Genomic DNA, 17,950 nt, shown 5'->3' with positions numbered 1-17,950 from the left:
TGTGTTGTGTGGCGAAACGCTGACTCCATTTCCCTCGTTTCCTCCTCAGAAACATCTCTCGCTCTTGAAGGATTCATTTCCTCAAATCATGTTATTCCATCCAGCGACTCCTCAACTCTCGTGTTTTCTCTTGATTTGACAGTGTGCTGGCGATGCCGTTTCCAACGCTCCTGCTTTTCTCCCTCTCGTCTTTTGTCAAATTGCTTCCAGTTTTATTGCGATATTTCCCTGCAGTGTTTGAGTTTCTCTCAGACTCGCAGGTACCAAACACTAAACTCATGTCAAAACACGCATTACACCGAGACACGCTGCTTTACACATCATTTTAATTTCATAAATAGGCAAATAGCTCTGTATAACAACGGAAATCTTTTGATAAGGTTTTTTTTTTTAAAGGTAATGTGTCATTTTTCTAGATTTACTGCAAGTCAGTCTAGCAAGTTATTGATAGTTTTATCGGTAAATGCTATTAAATATCATGAAATTAATAATTTTATTTATTTATGCCATATATTTATTTATCTATGCCATATTTATTTATTTATTTAATTGCAGTTTATTTATACTGTCACACAATAGAGAATTTGAACACAACTATGTGCTTTTCTTATTTCGAAATATATATATTTTTAAAAGGTAATGTGTAATTTTTAATATCTAGAGTCATTGTAATTCAATCATTAGTAGTTTGATAAATTAATTTTTGTTAATAATAATAATGTTTTACTGGTAAATGCCATTTAAAATAATGAAAATGATAATTTTAGTTATTTATGCTGTTTATTGATGCCGTTTATTTGTTAATTTATGCCATTTATTTATGACGTTATTTTTATGCCGTTTATTTGCCATTTATTTATATCGTAACAAAAGGAGGCCGTTTTAAAAGTGTTCAACAACATGCTTTTCTCCTTTCGATAACGTATATATTTTTTTTGAAGTTAATGTGTAGTTTTTAATCTAGTTAGAGTTACTGTAATTCAGTTTTGTGTTAATGACTATAGAGTTTTATTGGTAAATGCTATTTAACGTAATAATAATAATAACTGTCTTCTCTGTCTGCCCCGTTACTTAATTGCTGTTTATTATATCGTCTAAAATAATGATGTCACATTTCAACCACGTGCTTTTCTTGCGATATTTCCCTGCAGCGTTTGAGTTTCTCTCAGACTTTTAGGTGCTGATGCGCTTTCACGAACACTAAACTCATGCCAAAACACGCATTACCGAGGACTCACTGCAGCTTCACACGCATCCGGCGACGGCACGGCACACGCTGCTCTGGGGAAGCCGGCGTTAATTGAGAAAACAATTAGGCTTTGGGTGAGAGAGACTCAGGCTTCCAGTGAACCCTAACCCGAGGACACTTCCTACATCATTTATTCCCAGCATGCTCTTGTCAGAGTGGATTGTTTGGATACACATGGCCTGCTCTCTGCACATGCGGAGACTTGTGTTGTTTTAGGTTTTTCTTTCCGGCTTTGAAGATGTTTGGCCCTCGACACAGTCGTTTCATCTGCGATCCGCCATATGACTGGGAGGTGAAGAGGAGCTCGCCCTGATCTTACAGCTGTTGTGTTTGTTTTCTTGCACGAATCTTATCACGCTTGTTTTAGCTGGTTATCTTGTCCGCACTGCTTTTCAAAGAGTCGTTCCTCTCGTGTGGCGAGTTACAAAGGACTCGACCTCTTTATTTTAGGAACCCGCTCCTTTGAGCTCTTTATTCTTCAGTTCCTCACACAGATCTTTGGTGTCTCACACTGTTAAGATGAGACTTTGATATCGGAGCTCGGGATATCTGGACCGTCTGGCTTTGGAAGAGTAAATAAATATCTCTTGAGATTCAGCAACTCCAGACCAGGGTTATTATTGTTAACTGAAACTAAAACCATTAAAAACATGTTTGTTAATATAAACTACCTTTCAAACAGTTTGGGGTCAGCACTTTTATTCATCAAGGATGCATTAAATGGATCAAAGGTGAAGGTAAAGACATTTATAATGTTACAAAATATTCTATTTCAAATAAATGAACTTTCTATTCATCAAAGAATCCTGAAAAATAAAATGTATCTCAGTTTCCACAAAAATATGAGCTGTTTTCAACACTGATAATAATCATAAATGTTTCTTGAGCATCAAATCATCATATTAGAGTGATTTCTGAAGGATCATGTGACACTGAAGACTGGAGTAATGATGCTGAACATTCAGCTTTGATCACAGGAATAAATTACACTTTACTATATATTCACATAGAAAACAGTTATTCTACATTGTAATAATATTTCACTGTTTTTACTGTATTTTTTGTTGAAATAAATGCAGCTTTGGTGAGACTTCTTTCAAAAACATAAAAAAATCTTACCGACCCTAAACTTATAAATAGTAGCGTATACAAATAAAATAAAAACACAAAAACTTATATATACAATAATATGCAAAAACTTATTTTATTTCAGTTATTTCACAAGGCAACATTTCTCATTAATTATTTAGTTTGTTGAAGTTCTAAAATAACAAAAATTGAAATAAACACATCTAAATATTGGAAAAAAGCACTAAAAACTAATAAAAATAACAAAAACAAAAAATGACTAAAACTTGAACATGGAAAATATAAAAATAAAAAGTAGCTGAAAATATGAATGAAACCTATAATGCGCTCCAAACATATGAATGCAGTGCATCTGTGAAGTGTTTGTTATTCCAGGCTCGCAGGACGGATCGGGTCACTGCGCGGTTCTGCCTTCATATCAGAGCTTACGAGACTGCGTTTCATTTTCATGAGCCATTCCAGCGGGAGAAATCCAATTGAAAAGTTTTCCCCGGAATATTCAGTCTTCTCTCACACTCGCCGACCTTCCATCTCTCTCTCTTTCTGTGTTCATACAGTCAAGCTTTCATTCCAGCTGCAGTTTCTGAGCGCGCCATACGCCGTTACATCAATGTGGATTAGATTTACAGTTTTCCATGGCATTCTGCTCGCAATATTTATAAATGTAGGTCATCTTATGGTACTTTTACAAATCGAGGGGCAAAGATATTACTTTTCAAAGAAGTGTTTCGTTTTTATTTACACTGTTTCCACTAGAATATGAAGCAGCAGCAATGTTTGCTTTCAATGTGGAGCATCAAATCATCATATTAGAGTGATTTCTGAAGGATCATGTGACACTGAAGACTGGAGTAATGATGCTGAAAATTCAGCTTTGATCACAGGAATAAATTACACTTTACTGTATATTCACAAAACTGCAATTATGCAAGTTTTTACTGTATTTCTGATCAAATAAATGCAGCCTTGGTGAGCAGAAGAGACTCTTTCTAAAAAACACTTCATATTTTGAATAGTAGTTTATGCACAAAATATGCATATTAATGACTTTAAACATGCCTGGCTACTTGTGGATTTGATGGTCTTTGCTGGACAAGTTGCTCAACGATGCCAAAACCCAATTGTTTCCCCTCCAGATTTGTTTTAATTTGATTTATGCACAAACAATAAAGTAAGCATCATAATCCAAATTCACATGTGGATTCATATTCAGAAAAGCCTTTTTCGGTTATTATAGTACTATGGCATAATATGATCCAGTGGAAACACTTTTGCATATTCTAATATCCTCAGTGGAAATGTATGAAATTAAATTTTAATCTCACTTCATATGGAAGCAATTTGGGGTCGATTTCTGATTAAGATCACTCTAAAGGGTTGCAGATTTGTTGGTGAAGGTGAAGTGATCTCAGTGAAACATTGCATCAGAATAGACGAAACACTAATTGCCTTAAGCGTGTTGTTCTAGTTTCTAAAGGTGACGGAGGTCACGCAGTGTCTGTGTGGTGTGACTGCTAAAGCTAAAAACTCACAGGCAATTAAAAGACACTGAGCAGCTCAGATGATTCAAGGTCAGACTCTTTTATACACGCTTTTTTTCTTGTTTTTATTTCTGTGGAAATTCAACAGGCCTGTTTTTCTGAGGGGAAGGTGTGGTTGAGTTTTGTAGATGTGACTGTGATAACTGTGACTCAAATTACATCCCCGAGCTCCAGCATCAAAGCATGGCAGTCTGGCGTGAAGGTTCCCCAGCGTGACGGCATGCAGACGGGGCGGAGCCCAACATGGGACACACACACACACACACACACACACACACTCTTCTGTTGAGGGTCAACTGTCCACGCCAGCAGTTACTCTAAGAAAAAAAGTTCAGTGTGGTCCTATATTGAGCTCTAAGGTTCTTGATTCAGTTTTAAAGAACCCTTCAGTGTGGTTCTATATAAAACTCTAGAGTTCTTGATTCAATTTTAAAGAACCCTTCAGTCTGGTCCTATATTGAGCTCTAAGGTTCTTGATTCAGTTTTAAAGAACCCTTTAGTGTGGTTCTATATAAAACTCTAGAGTTCTTGATTCAATTTTAAAGAACCCTTCAGTGTGGTTCTATATACAACACTAGGGTTCTTGATTCATTTTGAAATAACCCTTCAGTGTGGTTCTATATAGAACTCTAGGGTTCTTGTCTCAATTTTAAAGAACCCTTCAGTGTGGTTCTTGACTCAATTTTAAAGAACACTTCAGTGTGGTTCTATATAAAACACTAGGTTCTTGACTCAGTTTTAAAGAACCCTTCAGTGTGGTCCTATATAAAACTTTAAGGTTCTTGATTCAATTTTAAAGAACCCTTCAGTGTGATTCTATATATAACACTAGGGTTCTTGATTCATTTTGAAATAACCCTTCAGTGTGGTTCTATATAGAACTCTAGGGTTCTTGTCTCAATTTTAAAGAACCCTTCAGTGTGGTTCTTGACTCAATTTTAAAGAACCCTTCAGTGTGGTTCTATATAAAACACTAGGGTTCTTGACTCAATTTTAAATAACCCTTCAGTGTGGTTCTATATACAACACTAGGTTCTTGACTCAATTTTAAAGAACCCTTCAGTGTGGTCCTATATAAAACTTTAAGGTTCTTGATTCAATTTTAACGAACCCTTCAGTGTGGTTCTATATAAAACTAAGGTTCTTGATTCAATTTTAAATAACCCTTCAGTGTGGTTCTATATACAACACTAGGTTCTTGACTCAATTTTAAAGAACCCTTCAGTGTGGTCCTATATAAAACTTTAAGGTTCTTGATTCAATTTTAACGAACCCTTCAGTGTGGTTCTATATAAAACTAAGGTTCTTGATTCAATTTTAAAGAACCCTTCAGTGTGATTCTATATACAACACTAGGGTTCTTGATTTATTTTGAAATAACCCTTCAGTGTGGTTCTATATAGAACTCTAGGGTTCTTGTCTCAATTTTAAAGAACCCTTCAGTGTGGTTCTTGACTCAATTTTAAAGAACCCTTCAGTGTGGTTCTATATAAAACACTAGGGTTCTTGACTCAATTTTAAAGAACCCTTCAGTGTGGTCCTATATAAAACTTTAAGGTTCTTGATTCAATTTTAACGAACCCTTCAGTGTGGTTCTATATAAAACTAAGGTTCTTGACTCAATTTTAAAGAACCCTTCAGTGTGGTTCTATATAAAACTAAGGTTCTTGACTCAATTTTAAAGAACCCTTCAGTGTGGTCCTATATAAAACTTTAACGTTCTTGACTCAATTTTAAAGAACCCTTCAGTGTGGTTCTATAAAAAACTATAAGGTTCTTGATTCAATTTTAAAGAACCCTTCAGTGTGGTTCTTGATTCAATTTTAAAGAACCCTTCAGTGTGGTCCTATATAAAACTTTAAGGTTCTTGATTCAGTTTTAACGAACACTTCAGTGTGGTTTGATATAGAAATCTATAGATGCACTACATGTATCCACTAACTCATGCATACTTAGTATGTGTGATTCTTTTTAGAGTTTATTGCACGGTTGGTCACTATATGACCGTGAATCATGTAGTTTGTATCAGTGTGAATGAGGTTTTCATGTTCTGTTCCAGTGAAGTCCTGACAAAACATAGGCAATATCTTTTCCCTGAGTTTATCTAACGCAGGGACTGTTTATTATTATGAGAGGCATGTGGCCATGGCAAAGGAATAATCTGTTCTTTGCGTAAATAACAGAATACCATGTTCATACGTTGAATTATCTGTACTGTTAACCTATCAGAACTTGTAGAAATGACGTCAAAAGATTATCTATTTGACTATAAGTACTAGTGTATCTGTATCTTTAGACAACTAAAACAAAACGTTTTATTCCAGCTTCATGCATTCTTTTTTATCAACACTTGAATGTGGATAAGTTTCATAAAACAACATTTTTAACAATTGTTTTCAAAAGGGGGGGGGGGGGGGCTGTTTTGATCTGTAGCTTCTCTACTCTTTCAGAACTTCTACCATATATTGTGAAAGACGGAAAGCCAGAAAATTCCATCAATGGCGAGGAAGCGTCTCATAAATTATGGAAAATTCTGTCAGTGCCATGGAAAGAGTTGTGTAGTCCTATACTCTCAAATATATAAAGTGCAATAAAATAAAGACTAAAAGAAAAAGTGTATTTTCTTCCCACTAGTCTGAGAGAAGACATATTATGGATGCAACATATGAAACCCAAATCTCCAAGTTGACCAGTGCATTAAATAAAAACAGTGGTTTTGCCTGTATTTCCCTGCCGTGACGCATGTGCTGCATTATATTGTGGGTTTTTCTGCAGGACTGAATGTGAACTCTATTCTGTCTCTTTTGTCCACCAGAGATCTGCGAGTCTGTGGGGGCTTGTTGGCGTGAGGGCAATTTTCTGTCATGTTTTTCCATTTCTCGAGTGCTTTTCGCCTCTTTTATTCTCTTTTATTTATTATTTCTGCTGACGAGCTGGATCACAAGCGTGTCATGCCGGCGTCTGATCTCTCAGGCCTGCCACGAGACAGACAGATGCCTCGGCTTCTGTGACTTTACTAGTTTTTTGGGTCAAGGTCTGAAGCGCTGGCGGTCTCAGTGTCTGCGGGCGTTACATGACTGTCAGTGGTTTGGCACGAGGACAGCGTTCAAGAAATGTTCAAGTGTGTGTGTGTGTTTGGATGCATGTGTGTGTGACTGAGATAGGGATCATGCTCAGCAGAGCTGGCAGTCGCACCGGGTCTTGGTTCTGGTCCACAGCTAATTGTTGAGCTGATAAACCTGCCCTGGTTTGCTCAGATACTGTCCGATGGGAAGCTCTCTGAAGGTTTTCCTGTGTTGTTGTAATGTCACTATAATAGAGACTGAATGTTAATGTCCTGTTCCAGTTTTTAAAGTACAGCTTTCATTTTTGTTAAAGTGATAGTTCACTTAAAAATGAAAATTCTGTCATCATTAACTCGCCCTCAAGTTACGCCCTCATTAAACTTGAATTTATGATGCGCGGAAAACTCAAAGGAAAAACATCTCCGCTTTAAGCATATCGTTGTCGTGTAAACGAACCCCAAGTCAGAAATCAGTATTACTGCGGGTCTGATTAAACACTCATAAACTGTATAGCAACCACCCAGTTTTTTTACGTTTTCTTCTTTTAATAGATGATTACCACTTTGAAAATGAGCTCAACTTCGTGTTGCTCTGTTCAGTGTGACACAGATGTGTGTGGAGGGAAAGGTCAAGCCGAGGTTACGGCTCCCCTTCAATTAGCAGGTGATTAGGGGCCGGTGACGGGCAGGTGTGATTGAGGACCCACATGAGATGAAAAGCAGCCACACTTTACCCAGAAGCCCCTGGGGCTCATGTGCTAATGCAGTCTCACTGGTTGACCTCCATCTCCTCATTCCCTTAACACTCGACACACAGCCGATAGACACGGCCGTTACATCACGACTGATATCGATGTGGTGTCGCAGCTTCGTCCCGGTGAGAGACGAGAATCGCTCATGTCCTTTATTTTTATTATTTTGTATTATTATTATTTTCTTTATTATGCAAACAAAGATACTATTTACAGGTGACAGATACAACAAAAACCAAGGCCAACAAAACGTACATAACACCAGCCAACATGATGTGTGTGTGTGTGTCTGTGTGTGTGTGTGTCTGTGTCTGTGTGTGTGTGTGTGTCTGTGTGTGTGTGTGTAACTGGGTGTGGGAGTGGAAGCATATGTAATAATAATACAAAAATAAAATTAAAAATATTGATGACAATAATAATAATGATGATAATAATAGTAAAAATAGTAACTGGATTATATAATAATACAATAATGATATAATAAGAATAGTAATAGTAGTAGCAATAATAATAACAACAATAATAATGAACATTTCATCAGGAATGAGGCGGAGGTTGGAGGATAAGGAAGAGGACAAATAATAAAAATAAATAATAGCAGTAGTACTGGTAACAACCACAATAATGATAATAATAATAAGGCTATTAATAATGTGGTATTAAAGGGGTGGTATAATGCCCCTTTTTACAATATGTAAAATAAGTATTTTTTTCTCAAAAGAAGAAGTTTTCTCAAAATACTCGAGATAATTTTTACCGCATTTTAAAATTGTCCTTTTTTGAGGGTGAGTAAAAACGCGTCGTTTCGTGTGTCCCCATTTAAATGCAAATGAGCTGCTGCTCCCGGCACAGAGGGCGGAGCTTCAAGAGCTGGTGTGTGTGTGTGTGTGTGTGTGTTAGCAGCTCCGATTACCTCATGCAGACAAGCACTTAAATGTCAGAAACTGTCGGACAATGATGGAGAGACTCAAGAAGAATGATCAGTTGATGAATTTCAGTTGCTGATGTGGCGTTAACTCTCTTCAAGTCTTTGATTAGCATATTCTGTCTTGATAATCTATAAATATTTAAATTTATAATTTAAATATCTTGGCTCCATCCTCTCGGCTGACGGTGACAGCATCTTGGATGCCAGATCCCGGGTCAATGTGGCATGGCTCAAATGGTGCCAGGTCACTGGCGTCCTCTGCGACAAACGAATGCCCAAATACCTCAAGGCAAAGATTTACAAGACAGTCGTCCGCCCTGTTGCCCTCTATGGATCCGAATGCTGGCCTGCGTCCACCAAGCATGAACAGGTCCTACACGTGATGGAAATGCGAATGCTTAGATGGACACTGGGACTGACCCGATGGGACCAAGTAATGAATGAGGACGTCAGGAAGACTATGGGAGTGACACCGATCACGGAGAAGATGCGAGAGGCGCGTCTCCGATGGTATGGCCATGTAGTCCGAAGCGAGGAAGAGTCAGTTGCCAAGCGGGCCATGCGACTCAACCCTGAAGGGAAGCGACCCAGAGGAAGACCAAAGAAGCGGTGGATGGACCGGATAAAGGAAGATATGAAGCTCGTCAACGCCGCCCCTGAAGACGCCCTTGACAGAAAGAAATGGAAAGCAACCTGCCGAAAAGCGGACCCCGTCTTGCCACGGGACAAACGCTAGGAAAGAGAACTTTGCAGATGTTGTTTATGCTCAAACAGCAACATTACACACTAACTGAAGTTAGAAAAGTGAAATCATAATCAACCACCCCTTTCATCAATCAATTCATCATCAGTTAAAATGACCGTTAGATTAATAAAAACAGTTTTTTGGTTGAATATATGCTTTAAACCATTTAACAACTTATTTTTATCATTAATTATTTATTAAAATTTTCTAGCCTATATCCATCTTATTAAAATTTTTTTAAATGATTTGACACAAATATATGATCAAAAACGGTGGTAATTAAATGAATGCATAAAACTAACATTTAAAAAAAATAATAATAATTTAATCAAATTAAATTTTTATAACTTTTATCCTTTATTTTTCGGCAAAGAGCTGCACAACAGTGGCATTGCAACATCACACGCTAACTAAAGTGAGAAGTCAACCACCCCTTCAAAAGCCATGCCCTTTCTGTCTCTCTCCAGATTCATTCTCCTCCTGTGTAAATAATTGATGTCTGGCGGTCAGTTGTTAAGAATAGAAAGCGTATTTGCAGGTGACGAACGCTCTGCAAATGGCCTCGCGCTTCTCTCTCGTGGATATTTGAGCGAGACCGTCAAACACGGGACGCATTAAACCGATTCCCTCGAGTGGCGTCTCACGGTCCTCCAAGGGAATGTCGCCGGCCTCTTCCGGTTTACTCTCCTCGGTGAACCCCGTCGCTCCGCCAGCGTCAGATAAACACAGGTCTGTGTTTGATGAGGAAGACACCGGTGAGGCAGGGCTCTGATGAAAGCGAGCTGTAATTACAGGGGACGGCTCCCCGTCTGCAGACAAATATCTGTGGAATTAAATAAGCCAGACTCCCTCGGCTGGAGGAGACACACGCAGGGCTTTGTGGGAAATGAAATCTTACATATTTAGTCTCGGGCACCAAACGCACTGCATGTAAGTGTGAGAACACTAACGCTTCTGGCCACACCAGCTCCGGGTAATGAGGAGGAAACAATTCATAAGTACATGATACAGAGGTTGAGTTGAGTTGAGTTGAGTTGAGTTGAGTTGAGTTGGACACAACACATGTTGAAGGAATTTACATTTACATTATGCATTTGGCAGAGGCTTTTATCCAAAGCGACTTACATTACATTTCAAGATACACATTTACACTCTCATCAGTTCTTGCTTTCCCTGGGAATCGAACCCATCTATCTATCTATCTATCTATCTATCTATCTATCTATCTATCTATCTATCTCTCTTTATCTATCTATCTATCTATCTATCTATCTATCTATCTATCTATCTATTTATCTATCTATCTATCTATCTATCTCTCTTTATGTCTCTATCTCTCTATCTCTCTTTATCTATCTATCTATCTATCTATCTATCTATCTATCTATCTATCTCTCTTTATGTCTCTATCTATCTAACTATCTATCTATCTATCTATCTATCTATCTATCTATCTATCTATCTCTCTTTATGTCTCTATCTCTCTATCTCTCTTTATCTATCTATCTATCTATCTATCTATCTCTCTTTATGTCTCTATCTCTCTATCTCTCTTTATCTATCTATCTATCTATCTATCTATCTATCTATCTCTCTTTATCTATCTATCTATCTCTCTTTATCTATCTATCTATCTCTCTTTATCTATCTATCTATCTATCTATCTATCTATCTATCTATCTATCTATCTATCTATCTATCTCTCTTTATGTCTCTATCTCTCTTTATCTATCTATCTATCTATCTATCTATCTATCTATCTCTCTTTATGTCTCTATCTATCTAACTATCTATCTATCTATCTATCTATCTATCTCTCTTTATCTATCTATCTATCTATCTATCTATCTATCTATCTATCTATCTATCTCTCTATCTCTCTTTATCTATCTATCTATCTCTCTTTATGTCTCTATCTCTCTATCTATCTCTCTTTATCTATCTATCTATCTCTCTTTATGTCTCTATCTCTCTATCTAACTCTATCTATCTATCTATCTATCTCTCTTTATGTCTCTATCTATCTATCTATCTATCTATCTATCTATCTATCTATCTATCTCTCTTTATCTATCTATCTATCTCTCTTTATCTATCTCTCTCTCTCTATCTAACTCTATCTATCTATCTATCTATCTATCTATCTCTCTCTCTCTCTCTATCTAACTCTATCTATCTATCTATCTATCTCTCTTTATGTCTCTATCTATCTATCTATCTATCTCTCTTTATGTCTCTATCTATCTATCTATCTATCTATCTATCTATCTCTCTTTATCTATCTATCTATCTCTCTTTATCTATCTCTCTCTCTCTATCTAACTCTATCTATCTATCTATCTATCTATCTATCTCTCTCTCTCTCTCTATCTAACTCTATCTATCTATCTATCTCTCTTTATCTATCTATCTATCTATCTATCTATCTATCTATCTATCTATCTATCTCTCTTTATGTCTCTATCTCTCTATCTCTCTTTATGTCTCTATCTCTCTATCTCTCTTTATCTATCTATCTATCTCTCTATCTCTCTTTATCTATCTATCTATCTATCTCTCTTTATCTATCTATCTATCTCTCTTTATCTATCTATCTATCTCTCTTTATGTCTCTATCTCTCTATCTAACTCTATCTATCTATCTATCTATCTATCTCTCTTTATGTCTCTATCTATCTATCTATCTATCTATCTATCTATCTATCTATCTATCTCTCTTTATCTATCTATCTATCTATCTATCTATCTATCTCTCTTTATCTATCTATCTCTCTTTATCTCTCTCTCTCTCTCTCTATCTAACTCTATCTATCTATCTATCTATCTATCTATCTATCTATCTATCTATCTCTCTCTCTCTCTCTCTCTCTCTCTCTCTCTCTATCTAACTCTATCTATCTATCTATCTCTCTTTATGTCTATCTATCTATCTATCTCTCTTTATCTATCTATCTATCTATTTCTCTTTATCTATCTATCTATCTATCTATCTATCTCTCTCTCTCTCTATCTAACTCTATCTATCTATCTATCTATCTATCTATCTATCTATCTATCTATCTATCTATCTATCTCTCTTTATGTCTCTATCTCTCTATCTCTCTTTATGTCTCTATCTCTCTATCTCTCTTTATCTATCTATCTATCTCTCTATCTCTCTTTATCTATCTATCTATCTATCTCTCTTTATCTATCTATCTATCTCTCTTTATCTATCTATCTATCTCTCTTTATGTCTCTATCTCTCTATCTAACTCTATCTATCTATCTATCTATCTATCTCTCTTTATGTCTCTATCTATCTATCTATCTATCTATCTATCTATCTATCTATCTATCTATCTATCTATCTATCTATCTATCTATCTCTCTTTATCTATCTATCTCTCTTTATCTATCTCTCTCTCTCTCTATCTAACTCTATCTATCTATCTATCTATCTATCTATCTATCTCTCTCTCTCTCTCTCTCTCTCTCTCTCTATCTAACTCTATCTATCTATCTATCTCTCTTTATGTCTCTATTCAATTCAATTCAATTCAAAAATTGCTTTATTGGCATGACTGTACATTTTACAATATTGCCAAAGCTTGTAGAAGACATCAAAATAATACAGTATTACAACATAACTTAAATCTAAATGTACTACTTAAATTAATTGTACAAATTAACAGTGTAACAAATTATAATATCTGTAAACGTTTTACACCATAGTGTTTTAACATATATACAAATTATAGTATCGGAACATTTTATACCACAGTGTTTTAACATATACACACACACACGTCACTGAAGGTCACTGTGGTGGACAGTAGGGAAACACACTGAGGTCAGACACACACATCACACACACATTCACCTGCTGTCTCTCAGGCTGTGGCACACACACACGTATCTGGCAGCGAGTGCTGCTGTCTGTCCCTCTCCTAGCAGGATCTTTAACTGATCTACTTCAGTCATGGTTGTGAAGTTCTGTATTACGTTAGTGAGTTTGCTGAAGTAGAGTTCTCTGACTGAACTGTATTTGTGACAGTGAAGGAGGAAGTGCGTCTCTGTCTCGACCTCTCCTGTCCTGCAGTGAACACACACCCTCTGCTCTCGGGGTAACCAGCTCTTCCTGTGTCTGCCCGTCTCGATGGCGAGACTGTGTTCACTCAGCCTGTACCGGCTCAGGATCCGTCTCTGCTTTGTGTCTCTCACACTCTGGAGATATTCTTCCAGTTCATAATTTGATTTCAGATTTCGATAGAATTGTAATTTACTTTGTGTTTTAGTTTCCTGGTCCCAATGTTCCAGATATGTATTTTTAGACTGTTTGATAATTTGGTTTGTCCTGATGTTAGTGTGAGAAGCAGTGCTGGTCTGAGACTGGTTAGTGTTAGTAGGGTTAGTCTGGTTAGTGAGTCTCAGAACCAGCTGACTGAGAGGACTCTTTTCGGGGTTCAGTTCTTGGGTTTGTAGTGCTTTAAAATGTAGCGATTCTGTGGGACTTGATTTTAGATGCATCCAGAATTTGAGGGATCTTTTTTGTATATTGATAATCAATGGGAATCGGCCTAATTCTGCCCTACATGCATTATTGGGTGTTTTCCTTTGTAGTTTCAGAATCATTTTGCAGAATTCAGTGTGTAGGGCTTCTGTTGGATGTCTGTCCCATCTAGTGTAGCTCTGATCACTGAGTGGACCCCAAACCTCACTTCCATACAGCGCAATGGGCTGAATCACACTATCAAAGATTTTACACCAGATTGGAATCGGTAATTGAATGTTTTGGAATTTTTTCTTAATTGCGTACAGAGCTCTTCGAGCTTTATCTTTAAGAGCATTCACTGCCACACTGAAGCTCCCCGATGCAGTGATGACCAGGCCGAGGTAAGTGTACTGCATCGTGTGCTCTAGGGCGGTGCTGCCTAGGCTGAACTGGTATCTGTGTTCCTGACATCTGGGCTTCTTCTGAAAGACCATAATGTTGGTCTTGGTGAGGTTGACTGCCAGGGCCCAGTTCTGGCAGTAGTTCTCCAGCAGGTCCAGGTGCTGCTGTAGTCCCTGTGCAGTGGGTGACAGCAGCACCAGGTCGTCTGCATACAGCAAGAGCTTGATGCTCCTGTCCTGTAGAGTGAGTCCAGGGCCCGTAGACTGCTCCAGCTGCACCGCTAGCTCATTAATGTAGATGTTAAACAGCGTTGGACTCAGCCCACAGCCCTGCCGCACTCCTCTTTTCTGGGTGAAGAATTCTGTGTGTTTGTTGCCAATTCGTATTGCACATTTGTTGTTCGAATACATTGATTTTATAGTGTCATAAACTTTACCCCCTACACCACTTTGTAAAAGTTTGTAATATAATCCGTTGTGCCAAATAGAGTCAAATGCTTTTTTGAAATCGACAAAGCATGCAAATATTTTTCCGTTTTTGGTCTGTTTTACGTGTTTATGGATTAGGGTGTGTAGGGTGTAAATGTGGTCAGTAGTTCTGTGATTTGGAACGAAGCCAATCTGACTCGAGCTCAGGACATTGTGTTCGTTAAGGAGGCTTACAATTCTATTGTTTAAAATACTGCTAAATAACTTCCCCAGATTACTGCTCACACAAATGCCTCTGAAATTATTAGGGTCCAATTTATCTCCACTCTTATGAATTGGGGTAATAAGTCCTTGGCTCCAGATGTCAGGAAAACAGCCTGAACTAAGTACAGTGTTGAACAGTTTGAGCACGGCCGCCTGCAGCTCAGGTGTGCTGTGTTTCAGCATCTCTCCTAGAATGCCGTCAGGACCACAAGATTTCTTTCCTTTCTGGCTTTTGAGTTTGTTTGTCAATTCTTCGTGTGTAATTGGGAAGTCAAGTGGATTTTGATTATTTTTAATTGTCTCTTCAAGAGTTTGTAGATTTTGTTTGATCAGATTATAATTATCATTAAGTTGGTTTGATGGGATTTCTTTATATAAGTTTTCAAAGTGATTTGTCCAAATTTCTCCATCTTGTATTGGCAGGTCTTGTGGTTTCGTCGTGCTCAGATTGTTCCACATATCCCAGAACTGATTCTGATTTATTGAATGTTCTAATTCTTCTATATTTTTGGTCAGATGGTGTTGCTTTTTCACTCTAATTGTGTCTTTATATATTTTTAGTTTAGAAAAGTATTCAGTTCTTATCTCAGTGTTGTTTGGTTCTTTATGTTTCAGATTTGATAATTTTCTAAGTTGTTTTCTTAATGTTTTGCATGTCATTTATGTCTCTATCTATCTATCTATCTCTCTTTATCTATCTATCTATCTATTTCTCTTTATCTATCTATCTATCTATCTATCTCTCTTTATCTATCTCTCTCTCTCTATCTAACTCTATCTATCTATCTATCTATCTCTCTTTATCTATCTATCTATCTATCTATCTATCTCTCTTTATCTATCTATCTCTCTCTCTCTCTCTATCTAACTCTATCTATCTATCTATCTATCTATCTATCTATCTCTCTCTCTCTCTCTCTCTCTATCTAACTATCTATCTCTCTCTCTCTATCTATCTATCTATCTATCTATCTATCTATCTATCTATCTATCTATCTATCTCTCTTTGTCTCTATCTATCTATCTATCTATCTATCTATCTATCTCTCTCTATCTCTCTATCTATCTATCTATCTATCTATCTATCTATCTATCTCTCTTTATCTATCTATCTATCTATCTATCTATCTATCTATCTATCTCTCTCTCTCTCTCTCTCTCTCTCTCTCTCTCTCTCTCTATCTGTCTGTCTATTGTAGAGAAACAGTAGAGGAATGTTTTGAAAGTGTGTGTGTTTCGTGTATAACGGGCCCACACGCCTGTTGGAATACATTTCTTTCCTTGCACGCAGAACCTGCATTTGATTACAGTACGCCTGCATGTGTTTCTCTTTAGCTTTAGCTGTCGAACAGTAGCTCACATCCCATCAGCCTCGCAGGCGAACACATGCACACCAACAATCCCTATAAAACACCCATCAACACTCCTTCTCCTCTTCTCTTCCCTCTGTAGATGATGACTATCTGGGATTGGGCGAGCTCCCGGAGACGTTCCCCTCGGACCCGCCCGAGCCTCTCCCGCACTTTCTGATGGAGCCGGAGGAGGCGTACATCGTGAAGAACAAGCCCGTCAACCTTTACTGCAAGGCCACGCCGGCCACGCAGATCTACTTCAAGTGCAACAGCGAGTGGGTCCATCAGAAGGAGCACACGGTGGAGGAGCGCGTGGACGAGACCTCCGGTTAGTGGAGCCGGGGCTTGGGAGGGCTGGGCAATCCAGAGAGAAAAGCACACACACATGAATAAGACAGCATTAGCATTGCAAAACTGACAGTGCGGTATGAAAAAACCCAGGACATTTCCCCAGATGCCTTGAATAGCTGTTTTTTATTTTTTATTAGAATTTTTAAAAGGCAGAAATATTTCTTTTCATTCTGAAGATATTTTTGAGTGCAAAATCCTAAATGATTTGGTAAAAACTTTTGCTTATTTTTTAAGAATCAACTCAAACCCTTTTTCATTTTCCAAGTTAACAGATTTAAAAAAAAAAACTCTTTCCATTTGAGTTTTCATAGGCCAAATAACACTGTTTTTTGGCCAATTCGATATGACTATAAAATAGTAATTATGGATTATTATTATTATTATTATTATTATTATTAAAACAAAACAGGAAATATATTGTAATAATACTATTGTACTGTAAAATAAAAAAATCAAGTCATAAAAATAATTGTATTTTAATCATTATAATTTTAGATATATTATTTTATTGTGATTATTATTAAATAAAATATTAAACAAAATAAGAAATATATTGTAGTAATACTATTGTACTGTTAAATAAAAAAATCAAGTTATAAAATAAATGTATTTTTATTATTATAATTTTATATATATATAATTTTATTGTGATTTATTATAAAATAAAATATTAAACAATAAGAAATATATTGTAATAATACTAAATAAAAAAAATCAAGTCATAAAAATAATTTACATTTTTTGTGAAATTACAATACCAATATACTTATTCTATATCTTAATTTCTTCATTTCAAACAGTAAACCAAAACTTTTATTTTGTCCAGTTGCGACACATAAAATATGCGCTGCCGGTTTCAGAGTGAAGCGCGGACTGTCTTTCATTTACACGCATGCAGTCTGTATCCGGCAGTGCATATATTTACTCAACTAAATCACAGATTGTGCAAGTTGACAATCGCACCAAGCCATGTTGCAGTATCGCTTTTATTTTGATATATCATGCAACCCTCACACAGCATCTCTCGTTCCTCAGCCGGTCGAGTCTTAAAGTGGGGAAAATCACGCAAATGAATAATTCAGGAGACTTTTTACAATGTCCCCCACTTTCCTCCAGCCTGTAACGAGAGGAATTCTCAGCCTTGTTAAACTCCGCTAAGAGAAGCCCGTAAAGCCAGCGTAAGACGGGTTTGTTTTGCGCCTGGCGTCTGGGACACGGACATCATTAGGACTCCAGGTTTTGATGCCGAGATCTTCTGTCTGACACACTTCTTTCACACAAACCCTTGGTAACAATCACTCGTGGGACGCG

At 37.0% G+C, this 17,950-nt stretch overlaps 1 protein-coding gene across 2 annotated transcripts in view; it reads left to right on the top strand.

Annotated features, from left to right (window-relative positions):
* Nucleotides 1-17,950, top strand: part of unc5cb (unc-5 netrin receptor Cb) — a 203,978-nt gene that overhangs the window by 84,441 nt on the left and 101,587 nt on the right. For both annotated transcript variants that reach the window (XM_084103921.1, XM_084103920.1), the window contains exon 2: nt 16,389-16,616. In XM_084103921.1, the coding sequence (XP_083960047.1) occupies nt 16,389-16,616 (228 nt within the window). The remainder of the gene's footprint in view (nt 1-16,388; nt 16,617-17,950) is intronic.

This window comes from Abramis brama, assembly GCF_963993115.1.
Source record: "Abramis brama genome assembly, chromosome: 25".
NCBI classification, from domain to species: domain Eukaryota; kingdom Metazoa; phylum Chordata; class Actinopteri; order Cypriniformes; family Leuciscidae; genus Abramis; species Abramis brama.
Note: the sequence above shows the minus strand (reverse complement) of the source record. Positions and strands in the feature narration are given on the sequence as shown.